The sequence below is a fragment of the Stegodyphus dumicola genome, chromosome 7 (assembly GCF_044657685.1).
Source record: "Stegodyphus dumicola isolate Sdum_Otavi_A_Nest chromosome 7, ASM4465768v1".
In the NCBI taxonomy this organism is placed as follows: Eukaryota; Metazoa; Arthropoda; class Arachnida; order Araneae; family Eresidae; genus Stegodyphus; species Stegodyphus dumicola.
In genome coordinates, this window is record NC_140774.1 from 36,685,274 (window position 1) to 36,705,288 (window position 20,015).

Genomic DNA, 20,015 nt, shown 5'->3' on the forward strand with positions numbered 1-20,015 from the left:
ATTTTGGTAGGCGATAAAGGTTACTACCTAGGACTTTGGGGATAATGTTAGAAGTACTCAGTTCCGATTATGCATTATTTTGTGTGAGGGAAATGAGAGATCATGAGATATGTCATGTGACATTAATGGACGAATTACAGTTCTTTAATCGGAAAAGGGGGGAAATCTGGAAAAAATCTGGAAATTTTGTATTTAGCTTCATTCTGTGTTGTGTGAAACAGTGTTGGTTAATTTTTGGATCCCATGGCCCTATCTAAAGTGAGTTCGAAATGGGTATTTAGTGGGATTGAAAGGGGTAGTAATAAGTCTTTTTTTAACGTTGTGCGAGATAGAAGTAAAGATTGCTTATTAAGTTTTATTAAGCAGTATATTCTACCTGGTACAATAATATCTGATTGCTGGAAGTCATATGTCTGTTTGGAGGATGAAGGTTTTCAACATCTTGCTGTGAACCATAAGTATGATTTTAAAGATCCTGAAACAGGCACACATACAATTGCTTTTTATTTAGCAGAGGAAATAATAAAAGTTTATCCGCCACGTAATCAAGATTCTGAAGAAGATTAGGTAAGTTAGTATTTTTAATTATTTGAGGATATTATTTTTATGCATTGTTCTAAATGTAAGGAGTAAATAAAGTAATATGGTATTATTGGAAAATTGTTATTAGCAATGATTTAGTTTAAAGTAATTAGGATTGTAAGCTAATTTTTATTAATTTAATGTATGTGCTTATTTATATTTTAAGTAGTGTTTTTTAATTTAATTATATTTTAATTAAATGATAGTTATTTTGTGAATTATATGTTTGTAGGAATTTGGTATACATTTCAGTGGAAGTAAACGTGCATGGCAATAATTTAAGTATTTCACACTAAGTATTTGCAACCATTTTTAATGTTTGCGTTATGAATTTGTTGGTGACGTTTATAATAGATAATTTAGAGGTAAAAGTTTTTGGATATTTTATTTATTTTATACATGCAAATGTTCATCCTTGGAAAGGGTACATACTTTTTCGCGATCAGGTAATTTCATATATGTCCTTTTTACCAGATTTAAAGATTCACAAAATTTTCATGCATTTTCGTGAAATTTTTCTAATTTATGAGAAAAAAGCAGTGTACATGGATATAGTGAAGAGTGTGCGCAATGCCATTTTTGTGCAATTCTGGGATGTTTTTTTAAGTAAAAATAAGTCGACGTGTGTTATGGTTTAGTTATATTTTAATTAAATGACAGTTATTTTGTGAATTTTATGTTTGTAGCAATTTGGTATACGTTTCAGTTGAAGTAAACGTGCATGGAAATAATTTAAATATTTGACACTAAGTATTTGTAACCATTTTTAATGTTTGCGGTATAAATTCATTGGTGACATTTATAATATAATAGATAATTTAGAGGTAAAAGTTTTTGGATATTTTATTTATTTTATACGTGGAAACGTTCATCCTTGGAAAGGGTATATACTTTTTTGCGATCAGGTAATTTCATATATGTGCTTTTTACCGAGTTTAAAGATTCACAAAATTTTCCTGCATTTTCATGCGAATTTTTGTAATTTATGAGAAAATAGCAGTGTAGATGGATAAAGTTAAGAGTGTGTGCAATGTCATTTTTGTGCAATTCTGGGATTTTTTTTAAGTAAAAATAAGTCGACATGTACATGGTTTATGTGTATGTGCGATTCTGAAAAACGCGGTAAGGAGTTTGCGATTCTGCAGTTTTTCCCAATTTTACAGTTAATATTTGTCATGATTAAGCAGTCTTGTTCCATAAAATTTGTAGCATAAGTGTAATTCGGATAGAAGATTGTTGGAAAAGTGTTCAGTAAATAAAAAGAAAAGAAATATGTCTTACGGCTAAAAAAAAATAGTGTGCTGTTGTAGCAGAGTTGGTCGCCAAAAAATCGCCAAGTTACTATAATCCAAAGTTTTTATATATCAAACAGCTTTTTAACATGACGAAAATAAAGACAACAATTAATGAGTAAATAACTGCACAGATAAACTTAAGAATGTACAATTTACAGTGAGTCCCAAAACTGAGGGTATACTTAATGCTAATTTAATTTGTAGGTTATTATGGATAAAAATTATTATGCAAGTTTTCCTAGTTTTGTCCCGTTAAAAAATATACACTTTTCTTCTTAACTACACAAAAAATAAGTTATAAAACTCCGTTAAAAAAATATTATATTACTTAAACGAAAATCTTCAACTTCTGAAAGTCACAAAATTGAGAGTACACTTCTTAAATGACTGTGTAAAACTACCTGTAAAATTTTAAAAATAATTTGTACCTAAGATTTATACAAAAATACAACCTTTTAGTATGCGAATATTCCAAATTTGAGCTTACTACCTTTCTGTGTGACAAATACGGAGAATAGGAAAGAAACGACGATTGAGGAAAGAAAACTGGCCATTAATCTATCTAATCAAGGCAAATGTTTGAGAAAAATAGGAGAAATACTTGGAAGAAGTGTAAATTGTACTAGAAAAATCATTCAAAAATTTAGAAAGGATGGTATGCTGGAAAACCAAGCAGGGAGAGGCAGGAAGAAAATTCTCAGTTCAGCAGCAGAGAGGAGAATTGTACACAAGGTAAGGACTGATCCTACAATAAGTGCCCCAAAAATTGCGGCAAGTACTTTGGAAACTGTGGGCAAATCTGTTTCTGCAGAAACAGTGCGCAGAATCCTCAGAAGGGCTGGTTATAATGGCAGAAAAGCTCTCAAAAAGCCCTTCATTAGTAAAATAAATAGAGCTAAGAGATTAAAATTTGCTAAACAGCACATTCTAAAGCCTAAAATGTTCTGGTATGAAGTTATTTTCAGCGATGAAAGTAAATTTAATGTTTTTGTCAGTCACGGTCATCGTATGGTGTGGCGCAAGAAGAAATGAGCTTTAGATCCAAGAAACACAATTCCAACTGTGAAGCATTGAGGTGGGTCAGTAATGGTTTGGGGCTGTATGGCATCATCGGGAGTTGGAAAGCTAGTGTTTATTGATGGAATAATGGATAAAATGGGTTATCTTAATATATTGAAAAATAATTTGAAGGACAGTGCTATTCAATTGAGACTAGGATCAAAATTCACATTTCAACAGGATAATGATCCAAAGCATACAGCAAATACTGTCAAAGAATGGCCGCTGTATCACTGCCGAAATCAGCTGAACACACTCCCCCTTAATCTCCTGATTTGAATGTGATCGAAAATTTGTGGTCCCACCTTGAAAAAGAGGTTCGAAAACATCAGATCACAAGCAAAGAGCATTTGAAGCATGTACTAAAAGTGGAGTGGGGAAAACATTTCACCCGAAATTGCGAAAAATCTTGTCGATTCGATGTCCCGGCAGCTGGAAGCTGTCATCAAAGCCAGTGGGTATGCTACAAAATATTAATGTGTTGTTTTTTTATAATTTATGTAATAAAACAATTACATGTACCCTCAATTTTGTGAGCTCAGATTTTTCACGATTTCTGTTGTACATTTTGTTTCTGTATTTCATGCAATTTTTTTATGTCTATTCATGAATAAATATTAAAATTAGGTGTCTTTCTACATCCTCGTCTAAAGGTTTTGGTGACTGTCTTTATCTGACAGTTTTTGTTTTCATTCTAAACATGAATTCTGTTGTAGAAGGGAGTGTGCCCTTAATTTTGGGACACACTGTAAGTATTTAAAGCAAAATAAAATACAAGCATTTACCAAATTTAGCAAATTTTATTTAATGCAAAATTAAATACACATATTATTTAAAATCAATGCAGAAGAGAAACATGACAAAGTGAAACATAAAATTAGTCAAGCAGCAACCTTGTGTTTGGCATTTTTTTTGGGGGGGGTGTCGAGATCTCAATCTATTTTGAGGGCAAACAGGTACAGAACCCTCGTCACCAGAAGCAAAGAAATCTGCAAGACTGGAAAGCAGCTTTGATACTTCAGTGAGTTTACTGGCACACAGCAGGGAGAAAAGGTGCTGCTCTTGCCAGTTCATGATAGAATCTCAAACTGGGCCTCACCCGTGTTGAAATCTGTAGATAGACTTTCTCCAGATGAGGAAAATATCAGGGAAGAAAAATACAAATGGGTATTGCATCTAGGCTGAACATGTGAACGAATCAGGAGAAGTGGGAGGAGCTTGCTAACTACTTCATGAATACACTGTGCATATGAAAAAATAAAATGCAAAAACAAAAAAAGGTATTTACAGTATATATAGTATGACCTTTAAAGACAATTATAAAAATAAGGTCCATATGATGGAGCTAAGCAAGAGTTGCTCCAGAAAATTGATTAAATGAAAGATTTAATCATTTGAAAAGATCTTTTGAACAGGAGTCTTGCATGCTTATTGGTTGTGGAAACCAGTGAATCGAATCAAATTAAAAGAAATTTTTAATAACTCAACTGAATATATCTAATTATTAAGAAGTTAATAGTATTTGTCACTAGTGTGAACTTTCTTTAAAAATTCGTTATTTTTTAAGGCATTGAAAAATTTACTGAAATGTAGATTACTGTTAATCTTTTAAATTGCAAAGCTTTTACAGTTGATTCAGCCATTCTATCTCTTTCTTCAGACCATATGATTATTTTGTTATAGAGATCTTCACCACCACTCTTTTGTGTGGTGGTGAAGTTCCTGGCATGCTGGAAATGCACTTTATTATTGAAGCAAGACTGAGCAATGAAACTTTTTTTTTAAACAACTGAAAAGTTATATATTTTTCTTCACAACTTTTATTTTTCCAAATTTCATACTCTACTCACCAAAAAATATTTTTGCAATCAATACTTCAAAAAGGTGATCCATGTTTGTTGTATTAATTGTGATAGTTTCATTACATTTTTTCTCCTGTGAAGCTTCAATTTCAGATAATATTAATTAACTGCTGTTTAACCAAATAAAAGATTCTGCTCTACCAAAACTTTTCTCGCAGCTAAATGTAAGAAAGACAACCATCGTGATTTTGAGGGAAACCATCTAAATAACCTTTAGCTTTAACCTTTAAACATTTCTTTCAACGCGTGCATGCGTAAAGCATACATTACATATAGCTGAAATTAGAAAATTGCAACCAGAAAACTATTTGATGTGTATTCGTGATATTTATAATGACGATGAATTTGAGTTAAATCACATCAAAGACTGAGTACATCGACATGAAATACTACATTTAGTAAGGAATTATAAGGCAAATAAAATAAAAACGTCTGCCCTGAAGATGAGGATAGTGCTGACAGATCAGCTTCCAGTTCATTGCGTGCTGCGACGTCCCCCCGCCCCCGCAGAGCAGCGTGAAATTGATAAACAGATTTCTGAATGGTTAGAGAAACAAAGGATATGCCTTCATCCATTTTTTGCAGTGATTCCACTTTTTGTTTGATGGATATCGAAACATGCTTTCGCTTTGTAGATCCTTTGACAGCTCCAGAATCGGAAATTCTTTTTGACATAATCGAAAGTTCAAGCTTATTTTTATAAAATTGCTCTAACAGTCTGCACAAAATAATAAGCCAGATCCAATTCAAAGATTAAGGAACAACGCAATCTGCAACATTAACTGAAATAGTTTTAGCTTAGCTTATACCGTCCGTTATACATTAAACGTGCATGCGTACATGTATTACGCTCATGAGTAAATGCATATGCGCACACGTAAAGGTGTTATGTGCATGTGTAAAGGTTTTATACGCATGCATAAACGCATTATGCATTTACACATGCGCAGAAAGTTTGTAGCTTTAAGGTCCGGATTAAAGACTTTTGACTATATTATATTGCGTCATTAGTGTTATCTCATAATACATTGCCAATAGTGGACACTAGCTAAGTTTCATGACAATAGCCACAAATTTGAAGGTTTTCAGATATTTCAAGCAAAAAGACGAATTTTCAATTACTGGAATTTGTGAAGAAATGCAGAGAAGTGGTAATAAACAATGCCTGAGTTATCAATCAACTAACAGATGGCAAAATCTGTAGTATGGTTCTAAATCTAGAAAATATCCTTACCAATAGTGAAGAAAGTGACAAAAAGGTTGCTGAAAATGAAAACATTCTGACTGACAATTTAGTGGGAATTCTCGACATAGCAACTGAAGACTTTGAACAATGGTACTTTGCAGTTAAATAAGAAATTATGTCTGTATAATTAAAGAGAAAATATTAACACAAGAAACGAATCACATTAAACAACTTAACATTGAAAGAAATGTTTACTAAAACAGACAAACTTTGAGCATTTTTTTGTATGTGTGTGCACAAGTAACTTTTGATTCCCTTTAGTTCATAATGCTTCATTATTTTATAAATCACTGTTTCTTTTCTTTAAATTTTTTTTTAATTTCTCTCTCTATATATATATATCATATTTCATCTTACTAGATTTACACTGATCTAATATCCGGAAAAATCCCACATTCGGAACCCCAGAGTCCCGACGATCTAGATCTCGGACTTTGCACTGTATACAATATAAATGATCAGTTATAATTAAATAAATAAATTACAATAGTTTGTTTCTAAGCGAAGAGGTTTTTGAATAATTCAAATATCGCTTCTTTCTAAGTAAAATATTCTACAAAAACAAATATGCATGATATATCTGAAACAGAGGCTTTTTTTATTATGAAATTAAATCAAAAAATCAAATAATTTTGCTACAGCTAATTAATATTTTCAAGACTATACTATATACCTAAATCACTCTTAAGCTGCATTTCATTAGGCTGTTCCGTATCACTGGAAACAGATATCAGAGTATAACATATTTGTTCTGCAGCACTCATTGTGCCTAAAATACAAATAACAAATTATATTAACACACAGTTTTCATGAAATAATAAATGAATATATATAGATGCATACTCAATTAAGATAACAGTTCATTAAGAATGTTATACACAAACAACATTATGCAACTCTGATAACATATTCTTGGCAAAAGATCATGTATCAACATTTCTTCCCCTACCCCATTTTTCCCTCAAATACAACTTTAAGATTATTGCACATGCTTTACACCAGTGGTCTCAAACCCAAATTGCATGTGTGCTGAATGCACAATCTAAAAACAGAGCTTGCTGGCCAGACTATTTTTTAACAAAATAAAAAAATACTTCTGTAAATTCTTCTTAACAAAATAAAAAAATACTGACCATTAATTTGTGAAAAAAAGTGATTCCACAGACTAATGGTCTTTCTTGATGCTAACAATAAATTATGTTTAAAACATATACAAGATGTAACTGAAAAATCTGGTAAATAATCACAGAAATCCGTCAATGTAAATTATTTGAACCGATATATTTCATTCAAAATAATTCTTCTCTAATACACTACACTTCTGACAAAATTTGTAGAATTATTGGAAACATCCGAGTCTTCCATCTGTATTGCTTTTAATTTCCTTGTAACCACAGCATAGATACTTGAAATACTGAAAAGCTTTTTCAGAGCTGATTTCAGTTTTGAGAAGAGAGAGAAATCTGATGAAATAAGATCATGAGAATACAGGAAGTGGCATAAGTCAGTTGCCAGGTGGTTAGTGAGGAAATACTTTTTACATATATAGCAACGTGAGGTCATGTAAAAGAAATCAGGATCCCAGTTCAGTGAAAAGTGGCCATATCTGAGGAATACAATACAGCCAATTCAGAACCTAACAGTAAAAATCTTCATTCACTGTTTGGGCTTTCGGTATGAATTCTTTATCGATTAGCCCAAATAATCAACATTTGTATTTTACCCTCAATTTTTGAAATGAAATCTTTGATTTGAGCAATGAAGGACTGTGCCACATCATGCTTTGACACTTTGTTTCTATATCAAGTACAAAAGCACCATGTTTCGTCTCTACTTATGATAAACTGTAGAACCAGAATATCACTATCAGCCATGCTAATGATGTTACCACGATTCCATTCTCTGCTTTTTAGAAATCTTGTACAAATTTTGTTTAAATGAATCCTTGATGGCAATGGTTCTATTAATTTCATTAAGAATATGCAATTCTTCTTACCACCATTTGGATGTATGCAGACTGATCCTTCTTTAACTGTTTCTCCTTTTCATCACACCAATGCTTATCTTGGATAGTTTCCTCCTTCATGGAAATTTTTAAACATGCATTTACTGTTTTTGAAATTGCATCTATATCTCTGTACACAGTCTCAGCATTTTTATGTTCTTTTGTTACGGTTTTAGCTAATCTGAAACACAATTTCATACTGATTCTCAGCTCCACTACACACAACTTTAACAACACATACTAAAAGCTATTGTCTGAATGCAGACCTAGAACGAATGTCAAGACATACACGAAGATGTTAGGTGATACATAAGAATGCCTTGCAAATGTCACTGCTATTAAAACAGGTCTCATTGTTGCATTAAGGACTTATTTACTCTATTTTCTGGTCACCTCATACATTATTCAATTTTTTTAAACTGCAAAAGCCCTTTATCTGAATGTCCTTTTGTTCCCATATTTTTGTCTATTATAATCAAGCTTTAATGTCTTCTTAAATATTAGTAGTTCATCCTGGCATTTGACTGAATATCAAACGGACTTGTCCCCCCCCATATGTGACATAAATAAGAGCTAATTTTCTTTAAAAATTCATATTAAAGTGGTCACAATGTATAATTGTTAAAATTATCTAAATTATCAAATTTATGACATGCATCTTATTTGATTCTTAGACTCAGTTATCACAGGTTTATGCAGTGGCTGATATAACAAAGAAGTAGTATCAAATTCATCAATAAAATCGCCAATTAACAAATATCTTCTCTTGTTGGTGCTGGATACAGTCACGATATTACAATCATCATCACTTAGCTCATTCATACTGAATTTCATGCACTTATGATTCTGAAATTATGTGCAAAGCACTTTTTGCTAATGTACTTAACTAATAATACTAATGTACTTAACTAATTTTACCACATCACCTACTAATTCATACATTGGCAATGGAGACAGCAAATCATATCACTGCTATCCATTTATGGAAGTGATGTTTTCATGGAAGGCTTTTTGAAATAAACAAATATTCAAACAAATATACATAAAATCTCATGAACTTGGCACATGCAATAGGTACTACAGAATCTAATCAGAAACTTACAAGTGTTTCATAATTTGAATCACTTGGTCACTAGCTGACCTATACATCACATGACTCCTAAATACTTAAACTCAATACACTCAAACTTATGCAATGAAAATAATACTGTTATGAAATGTACACGCACGATAAGATGGATTCCTGGCAAAGCAGTTTTAGGGTTGCCATAAAATAGCAAGGAAGGCAGGGTTACCACATTTGGCAATATGCCATGGATGGATGGAGAATCTTCTGGAATGAATTCTTACCAGTTTAGCGCAGAGTGTTCTCGAACACAAGCCGAAAGCTATATAAACCCTGCTGGTCTGCAGTCAGTTAGTGAGTGCCTCGCATAGAGTGCGAGATAATGTGTCTCGTCTAGCGAGCTGATAGTCATTGACCGAGTGTCTCGAAGTCTAGCGCCAAGTTGGTCGTCAAGTGCATCGAAGAGTCTCTTAGTGTATCACAGTTAGTGCACTATCGAGAGAGTGTGTAACGACTGAACTCCAGAAACGACTGAACCGAAGAGTCGGGAGCTGTGCTCTGTGTGTTGTCGAGTGCATCGCAAGTTGTAACATGGAGAGTCTTGAGAGTATGTGTAGTTCTGAGAGCGACCAAGCAGAGTCGGGAGCTGTTCTCTGGTGCTTTGCAGTGAAGCTGCCTCCACCGTTATTACCTGACAGTGTGAAGGCTGTGTCGCTGATTGTTCCAGCGTGTTTATTGTAGATCTTTGACGACGTGATTTTGAAGCTGTCCTGATTAATACTGGCCAATAAAATGTGTTTCGATACTTCATCAAGTGTTATCGTCATTATTCACTTCAAATCCTCATGAACCCCATACGAACGTGAAGGAAGAAAATAATGTTAACAACTGGTGTCAGGAAAAAAAAAAAAAAAAAAGTAACAATACTAAATCACCTGAAAAATCACTTTTAATTTGGACTAAAGTGAAGTAAACGGCATGCCAAATTTACTCTTAAGTAATAATTTTAGGGTAAAGTGCAGAATCACCCACTTACTGTAATTTCCGGAAGAAAGGCCGCACTCGAGAAAAATGGCGGGAAAAAAATTAAAATTACACAGAAATGCCACATCAGCGTAAATGCCGCAATAGATTAAATTGCGCGTAACATCGTCGTGGGCCGTATAGATGCAAAAACTCAATCTAAGTCCTGATATATGACATACCAGTTAAGAAAAATGCAAGAAATGAAACCATAACTCAAAAATAAATTAAAGGTAAGAGATGTATAGCTTCTGTGCCGTTTAGAGACATTTTCAAAAATTTTCCGCTCCCTAATTAAAAACTATCCAACAAGTACTTGTACCCTAACTGATGGGATCTGTATTTGGCAGAATGCCAAGAAAAATCCATTCATGCTGAAGGGGAAATACGTCAGAGTTCGTTATTGCGAGGCAGGTCCGCCTTTGAAAAAAATTGCAGAAAAGGCAGGGGTGGAAAGAGGATGGGTCCTGGAAGATTCATCGAATGGCAGAGGAGAGAGAGACTATTCAAACTGATGAGAATGTTGATTTGAAAGGGGGAAGAATGTTATTGGTCCGAGATCTCGTTTAGGGTGAATAAGGCATGTAGGTCCGTTCAAGGGAAAGAACGTAAACAAAATAAAGTTCGCAAAAAGCAACTGAGTGGTCTTTTGTGTGGGAACAGCACCAATGTATGCACAATGACAAGGCCATCCAAACTATGTACAATGACCATCATAGGAAATATTTTATTTTTAGTGCACCTAAACACCGCATGGGTAGAAACGCCGCACCCACTGAAAATTTAAGTTTTAAACACGTAAACGCCGCGGCGTTTCTTCCGGAAATTACGGTACTTGTTTGGCACTTTTTACAAGAGTAAGAAGAATCGGATTTTTGTCAATTTTCTTTGTCTTTTTAAGTGAAAATAGGTTGATGTGTACATGGATAAAGTCAGGGGAGTGTGCAATGCCATTTTTGTGCAATTCTGGGATATTGTTTTTAAGTGAAAATAGGTCGATGTGTACATGGATACAGAGTATATGCAATTCTTAAAAACGCACCAAGCAGTGGGTGATTCTGCACTTTACTCCAATTTTTCCCTGATAACCTTTTTTTTTTTTTTTTTTTCTATGAAAAAGGAGGGGATTAGATTTAAAGTTTATGGGATTGTGAAATATTTTTCTCTTGATCACATTGTCTTTTTTTTTTTTATGATATTTTAAAGTTGCACATTTTTAAACAGCAAAAATATATTTTCTGGTTTGACTTCAATATATTGTTGGTGTGGATGATGGCAGAAAGATATTATTTAAGAATCCCAGAAAAGGTATGGATGTTTGTGAATGTCTAGTGTCTGTGTGGCATGGTGGCACTCTAAATTTACAGCAAGCTGAAAGTCCTTTCAAGAAACATTGGAAGAGGGGTTGACAGACACTTGAAGCCATTCCCTCTGGGGTGCTCTCCATAAAAATTGGCGGTGGAACTGAGCAAAATCGTACTGTCACTTATATGGTGCTCAAGGCTCTTGCCAACGACAGGGACAATCTTGCACTCCTTGCCACGATGAATTCCATGATCTTGTTCTGATGTTGCTATCAAGCAAGATAAGATAAAGACAGATATTATTCGGTATTTTTCTATAATTTACAACATTTGTTGGTAAAAGTTTACAATCGGGTGCCCCTTGTTTTTTGGCGATTCTTTTTTGACGCCAAGATCGGCGCTAGGAAGGCACAATTCAAGATGGCTGCTATACAAAATCAAAATAAGAATTCAAAGAATTACACAAACTCTGTGTCCACGTACACATCAATCTGTTTTCACTTAAAAAAACATCCTAGAATTGCACAAACTAGGCATTGTGCACTGGCTTAAATTTGTCCATGTACACATCAATTTATTTTCATTTAAATAAAATCAGGAAGCTAAAACAAAGTTAAAACTATCATGGTAACCAGAAGTGAGGTTTCATCGCCGAAATTTGAAAAAAAATTGTCGCTAATCGAAGAGGCACCCAATTCTACACTAGAGCCCATTTGTTTCAGGTACTTACATAAACTCAATGGAGGTTTCATAAAGCTAAAATTAAAAGATCTGTGCATGGAACTTGCAAGGGTAATAATCAATTTTATTCTTAACATGTAGAGTATATACATGCTTGAGGATTATTTTGCAACATGTACAAAAATAATCCTCAAGAAAAGTTTCTGTCATTTATAGAAGCCATAAAGAAAATTTATCCTCCTTCAGATATATAAATCATTTCTGAAAAAAAGGTAAGTATTTTGTTGTTATGAATCTATTTAATAATAACTGATCATAACAGATGCATAATTCTGAGTCTGTAATTGTCGAATATTTTAAGCGACAACAGAACATGGAACAAGAGAAGAAAAATTATGATGTATATGTATAATATAATCCTTATTTTAGAACTAAAATTTTAATTTTTCGTTTAATATGTCGATAATGTCTTTGAAGTTATGGGTAAAATCCTAGTATACGGTGCAGCCTTGGCGAAACTTTGAAAATTATCGCCAACACCAAAAATGATCCAAAGAACGTCTATATATATACTATACACACATAGTATATGTATATACACACATAGTATATATACTATATACATGGTATATACTAAGTTTAACTACATATTTTCTTTGAATGACCCGTTAACTACTCATCGTATATGTCCCGTTTTTACTGCTCATCATAAAGTCGCCAAAAGGAGCCAAATCCTGTGTGCACCGGATACTAGGATTAAACCAAGTTATGATAAATATTGATAATTTGGAGATCTTTTTGAGAAAAGGCGCGAATCTTAATAGAAGCGCTTATTAGTTTCTGTCAGTCCTCCATACAGATATCTGCATTTTTTTCAAGGATGCTATAATAGGTTTAATTAATCTCTTTGACTTTTATCCAGAGTCTCTTCTACAGGCAACACTTTCACAATTAGCAGTTAAATTAAAAATTTTAAGCAGTTCATAACATTTGCTTGTAAATTTCAAGTATAATTTGCGTTGACTACCTCTCTTTCAACGAATACAGCCAATTTAATGCAACTTTACAAAATGTAAAACTTCGGGCAAAGATATACACACATACCCGGCACATGCCATTAATCAGGTCCGATTTAAATGACTTTAAGATTTTTTTTTTTTTTTTTTTTTTTTTTGTAAAGAACTATGGTTATCGCAACGTGCCTAACGTACGGTAACGAATTTGTGAAATTAGACATTAGGTGTATTTAATAAAAGTTTAAAGTAACGAAGTTAAAACATACTAAAAACACATTTGAAGAACTTTCACCTTTTTTGTATACATTCAGCATTGAATAAACAAAACAAAGCAAAAACGGTAACCTATTACATAAATTCCATCTCTTAATTCAGCACTTAACTTACCTTTTTACACATAAACTAAACTGCACTACACTAATAAACACATAAAACACATTCAATGCTTACGTACGATAAATTGTTGTCAGCTATTTAACAGAAGAGCTGAGTTGTTTCTGTTCTGTTCCTTTTAAGGGGCGAATTCAAGTGCAACGCTCTGATAAATTGCAAATGTTAGCTCGCAAGAGGCGTTCCTGCTATCGTCTGCTAAACTCGAATTCAAGTGCAACGCTTTACCACTCTGGTAACTGATGACGTCAAAATTGCAATCGGGAGCTGGTTTGCTCTCGTGCCAGGAGAGCTTGTCCGATAAACTACATCAATATCCAATGAGACTGCGTGTCGATGTAAACAAAAAACATCAGTTTCCATGATTTCTCTGAGCTTATGGTCAAGTGTTTACTGCGTTGTAGTGTGGTGTAACGAATTGTTCGAATCCTGAAAACGAAAGAAATATATTTCTCTTAATGTGTACAACATGTGTTTAATGTGTACAACTTTATTTACTTTCTCCTTTAGAAAATTCCCTCGAAAGTAATGTACAGCAACAGGTGTGTGTAAAATATATTTTACTTTTCAGACAAAAATCCTTGCTTTTTCAAATATAAACCACACTTTTTTCCCATTTTCAAATTACAGCATTTGGTTTTAATTCTTCTAATAGTAAGTTTAATTTAAAATTCAAATTTGTGTTATATTTTTATTGTTTAATGCAGATGCATGATTCTTCAGTGACAGTAGGCATGTTTACCATATGAAAATTAACTAGTTCTTGAATTATATAGTAATTAATAAGCCCATCTATCTACAAGCAGATAAGCCTGCTGAACACCGCTATCCCAGTCTCTCTTTAAATCCAGGTGAAAAAGCTGGCTGCATGAGTGTTTTCTTCATTTTTTCAATGTATAACATGAATACTAAGTTTTCCTTAGTCTTCCACGCAGGCATTCCTTCCCTTAGACATTCATTATGTGATGAAACAGTTAAGAGCAATTTTTAGATTTATATTGTACATCGTTGGGAAAATATAAAAATGAAATTAAAGGTATTTCAATGTAATACAATAAATAAAAAATTATATGAAACCCTGATAATTCTAATGTGATATTAATGTAATATATACATCCAGAGTAAAGGTTAATTTATAAATTATGCTTTGTGTTCTGCTCATTATATTGTGCATTTACAGTACACTTTCTGCTTCTTAAGTGAAAGTTTGGACCCATTCTCTTTAATATCAGTTATGTTCAGATTTATTTATTTCATAAAATTTCAAAAAACAATTTTTGGCTATTAAAAGCTACAAGTGCAGAAACAAAAGCTTAATTTCTTTACTGTAACTGTGTCATGCTTCTCTGCTGATAATGAAAGTCGTCTTTTAATAAGATTTCTTTCATTTCATATATTAATTGTATCTTTTACCATACTGGTTGCCATCTTTCATTATGCATTCTTCAATATTTTTTGGTACTTACATAATAACACAAATACCTGGATCAGTTTGGTGGTCTTTATAAATGAAAAGAGAAAAATACTTATCAGAAGTACGTTGTTTTTGCAGCTTGCTTTTAGCATAACCAAACTATCAATATTTATCAAAGTTGGCAAAACGTTATAACATATCAAAGGAAAAAACATTTAACAAATTTTAAAATACTAATTTGAATTATAAAATAAAAATTATATGATAGTTTAAAAAAATACATTTTCCACAAATTTTTTGTCTAATTTTTTAGCACTGTTCTTCACTGCTTGTGCCAAGTGATCAGTTTTCACTAAAAAAAAAAAAAAAAAAAAAATCAGAGAATTACATAAACTTGATACTGCATGCCTTGTCTATGTACCAAATTCATCTCATAGTTGTTTCCATTAGAAATTTTTGTACTAAAATATTCTATTCCTGCAGAACATTTAACACAGCTTCTTCTTTTGATAGTAAGCTCCACAAGCAGTATTTTAAATCTGAAATTAATCTAAAACAACTATTCGTATCTAAAAACCATTGGAACTTGAAATACAACATAAGGAACACATATGAAAATGGTGACATTGCTTGAATGAAAAATTGTCATGAGCATGTTACCTGAAAAATTTTGATGCATAATCATTGCCAGAGTTTGGCACATTTTTGAAAATTTGGTAACTTTTATTAAGGTGGTTTCAATAATATGCAAATATCTTGTATTCTTATGATTGCTTCATTGTATACTTTTCCCCTTTCCCTAGAGTGCAGTACAGTACCACAAGTTTTCCAGCCAAATGCGGTATACATTTCAAGTTTCTATACATTTATATAAATTTTAAGAGAGTAAAATATTGACAAAAACTGTATTAAGTTTTCAACTCTTGTTTTGTTTTTCATTAAAAATTTGCTACGATTACGTATAATTCATTTTTTTTAATGTAAATGTTTTTAAGTATTTGTAGGATAAAGGCAAATTACACTTATTCATTCTTTCTTTGATATAATACATGTAGCTCTTTACCTGAAATCAATGTTTGTCAAATTATTGTGCATAAATTAGAAGTATGCATGTTTCTCTTAAGCCAGTTATGTTTCAGGAACTATCTTTAATGAATTGTACAGAAAATTGTGGACGAGCTGTTAGGTGTACAGGAACATGGTATATTATAAACATGTATAGTATCTCATAGTATATAAACTCATAACTTTGATTATTCAGTATGCTTTGTATATTATTTCTGAAAGCATGTATATTTCAATCAAGATTGTTGAGTAAACTTTTCTTGCTTTATGCTATCTCTGAAAGCATGTATATTTCAGTCAAGATTGTTGAGTAAATTGTGCTTATTTTATGCTTTTTTCTTTTTTACATTAGAAAATTCCACACCTTTAACACGAGGAAATCTGCAATGGCATTTAGGAATGACAAGTTTGTATCTATTACATAAAATCTAATGTTTTCTGCATTCTTCTTTTCCTTTTCCTCCCAACAGAAAAACTTTAATGGTATAAATCAGTGGTTTTCAACCTTTTGACTGTAGTGTACCATCTAAGCAAAAACTGAAAAACATTAAGACTACCACTAATTTTACAATGATTATTTTTCAATTCCTCAATAGAAATATTAAAAACATATATATATATATATATATATATATTGCCATTTGCACACTCTTTGTATTAAATATGTACACATAAAGAACTATTAGATTAAAAACTGATGATTACTTAATTATCAAAATTAAATTTAATTAAATTAATTATTCACTTCATTATCAAAATTTCAGTTCTAATACTTTAATATTTAATTTCTTTATGTCTGCTCTTATTTCATTTAATGGTAAATTAGAATCCACTTTTTATTTTGATGAGTATTTATATTTCAAATTTAACATGGAAAAAATCATTTTTCACACAAACAGGTTGTGCGAAAAGACAATACAAATTTGATAGCTTTATTTGAAATGCCTTTAAATTCTTTTTTTCGGTTCAGCCAAAAGTTAACAAGTGTGTCATTTTCCAAATCTTCAAGTCAATTTCGATCAAAGGAAATTTCTATTAACTATTCTTTTCTTTATGAGATTTTTGAATTTCATAGTTAAAAATATTTTGTTTCTTTGCATACCACCGGCTGAGAACCGCTGGTATAAATTAATTATAACAGATGTAAATTAATATTTATCATACAAAAGAGTTATTTCAATTCTTTATTGCAAACATTATATACAGAGTATGTCTTTTATTAACAACACGATTTTAAGAATTTAAAATAATAATCATTAAATCCTCTTGATCTATAAACAGTCTTAAAAATTATAAAGGGAAAAAAATTGAAAGTTAAAGAAATCAAAATTTTGAATTGTTCCTTTTTAGAGAAGTTTCATTGTTTAATTAATTATAAAAAGTGTTTTACATTATGAAATATAAAAATTAAGAATATTTGAATTTGAATGAATATTTTAAAATTTTCTCTCAGACAGAAGCTCAACTATTCGAAGCAGGAGACCGAAGAGAAAAAAGGAAGAGAGATGATATTACAGCCGCAGAAAAGGAAATAATTAAAACACAGAAGAATATATTAATGTACTGTGTGAAATATGTGACTTGTATAAGCAATCAGTTGCAAATCAGTCTGCTGTCATAGAAAATCAAAATATAATTATTAATTTATTAAAAAAATAAATCATGCATTTCAAATGTTAGTGTTTTCATTCTTGTATGTATTTCTGCAGTATGGGATTCATATTTTAATCTTAAAATTTACTACTTTCTTAATTTTATAAAATTTTGTGATTATAAAAATTATTTAAAAGAAATTCACAGATCCATTATATGACATAAAAATTATAATAATTCTAATACCACTATTATAAGTCTCGTGAAAATATTTATGCATTTTACACAGCAATTATCTTTTTCCTGGAGGAAAATGGGAATAAGACCTGTAAGAATCTTTAGTCAATGTATTACAAATTTTAATTTTCAGATATAACACGAAATGAATTAATTGTATTTCAATTATGTTAATAAGTTATATGAATGAGATGTGGTATTAAAAATTTCATTTCTTTTTATCATTGAAGAAATAACATTCGATATCCTGCAGCTCCATAACAATGGCAGATAAAATTGGCATTCTAATTTCGAAGTTCTAAAAATACAGAGTAACTTAAAGATGACAACTATTAAAGTATGGCTAATGTCTAGTTTACAATAACAATGTTGAGTGAATCAGACTGTATTTATTTTCCCCTTCTCCTTTTTTGGCTGAAAAACAATTTATTATACACTCATGATTTTATTTAAATGTATTTCTTTTAATGGCAAACCCACTGAGGTAAGTATGCAGTAAGTTATTATAGTGAATGCGTAATTATGATATAAATCTAAGTTGAGCAAACAATCTTTCCCTTACTTTAATGTTTTAAAATCTAGAATTAAAGGAAAAATGTATGTTCTTTAAATAATACAAGAGGATATGGAGGCATAAATCATAGGCTGTTTATTCTTTACATATTATGCTAATCAGGAATTGGAGCAAAACCCTGCTTAATCGAAGAATACGCTCGCAGGAATGGTGGAGAAAAATTGAACTGTCCAATATTTGTTTTGCCCACCCCCAAGAAGACATAAACAGTATAGAGTGAAATAATTGTTTTTAGGAAATACATTTAAATATCTTTGACAGAATATGTCAGTTTTAATTTATACTATAATAAATAAGCATGAAGTTCTTATGCTATTAAATATGTATTGTCACATGGAAATTTTCTATCTTGTCCCACGGAAGGGGACGAAAGGGAAACATTTGACTTTTTGGAAGAAACTGAATTTCGGTGCAGTAAATCTTATTGCTAAGTTTAAGATAAATAAGTGCAATGCTAATTTATAGTGACTTACTATTGTAAATCATGACTGGCATACTCAACACTAAAATATATATATATCAAGCCTATTAAGTTATTTCTGGTAGTCAAGAGTTTTTAAACATAAATGATGGAAACAAGAAATTCAGAGGGAAGAACAATAATGATAAAAGTTGTCAGTATGCATTTGAAATCAGGACTAATAAAATTATTTAGGATTATTATTATAAATTAAAATCATTTAGGGTTGTGCATTTAGTTACAGGTTTAAATATAAACCATGGCTTGTGGGTCCCCAAGAATATATTATGAAAGTAATTTTTTTCATAATATATTCTTTATTATCCATGAAGGGGGTTTCACCTTTGCCAGAGGTTCATTGTTGCCCACTTTGGGTTTTTATTATCGAGTTTCAAAATTTAAAGATAATTCATTGTGCAATGCACTGACTGAAAACTTTCTGAAGGTACCAACTTATCATCTTCAAACACATCAATCTCAGGATTTTCAACATAATACCTTAAGCATATATTATGTAAAATGGCCACCAGATATGACCATTTTACATATTTTGCTTTCTGAATACAATAGTGTTCCACCAGTGTCGTGCAGTACCCTAAATTTTGATTTGATCTCTATAGCTGCACGAACTTTTCTGTGCTTCTCGTTATACAGATATTCCCGTGATAAAATGGGAATATAATCCACTATCTCCCAAAGATATGCACGATGCGACAAAATACTATCTAGATTTTGTTTCAGTCCACTCCATATAAATGCATCATGAGTATTGCCTGGCCATTGTCCTATAGCATAGAGAACCCTCAGGCCAGCATTCCATACCTAGAAAAACATAAATCCTCAGTCAAAAGAAAGTTTCATCTGAAATTTTAATATACAGATTTTTAACATTAAATATAGTTGATATATTAATAAATCAGTCTTTTTAAGGAGTTTACTTTCCATTTTTAACAAAAATATGTCCCTGTTTTTTCATCATTAAAAAATATGCAATAAAACGTTAAAACAAACACACACACACACACACAAAAAAAAAAAAAAAAAAAAAAAACACATTACAGCTACCTTTTTTTCATTAAATTGTAGTAATTATAGTAAATAGGTGATTCTAAAATTTATTTAATATTTTGTATTATTTAATAT

At 31.6% G+C, this 20,015-nt stretch overlaps 1 protein-coding gene and 1 long non-coding RNA gene across 3 annotated transcripts in view; one reads left to right on the plus strand and one right to left on the minus strand.

Annotated features, from left to right (window-relative positions):
• The window catches only part of betaCOP (coatomer subunit beta), an 84,992-nt gene extending 71,362 nt beyond the window's left edge, over positions 1-13,630 (minus strand). For both annotated transcript variants that reach the window (XM_085820086.1, XM_085820084.1), the window contains exons 1-2: positions 13,527-13,630; positions 6,718-6,813 (exon numbers count right to left, since the gene is read on the minus strand). In XM_085820086.1, coding sequence (XP_085676212.1) covers positions 6,718-6,808 — 91 coding nt within the window. In that variant the 5' untranslated portion in view covers positions 6,809-6,813; positions 13,527-13,630. The remainder of the gene's footprint in view (positions 1-6,717; positions 6,814-13,526) is intronic.
• Positions 13,631-13,896: 266 nt separating this feature from the next.
• On the plus strand, positions 13,897-17,977 carry LOC118200068 (uncharacterized). The gene is made up of 3 exons (XR_015041968.1): positions 13,897-14,071; positions 16,361-16,414; positions 17,462-17,977. It is a non-coding gene; the product is annotated as an uncharacterized LOC118200068 (long non-coding RNA).
• Positions 17,978-20,015: the final 2,038 nt, after the last annotated feature.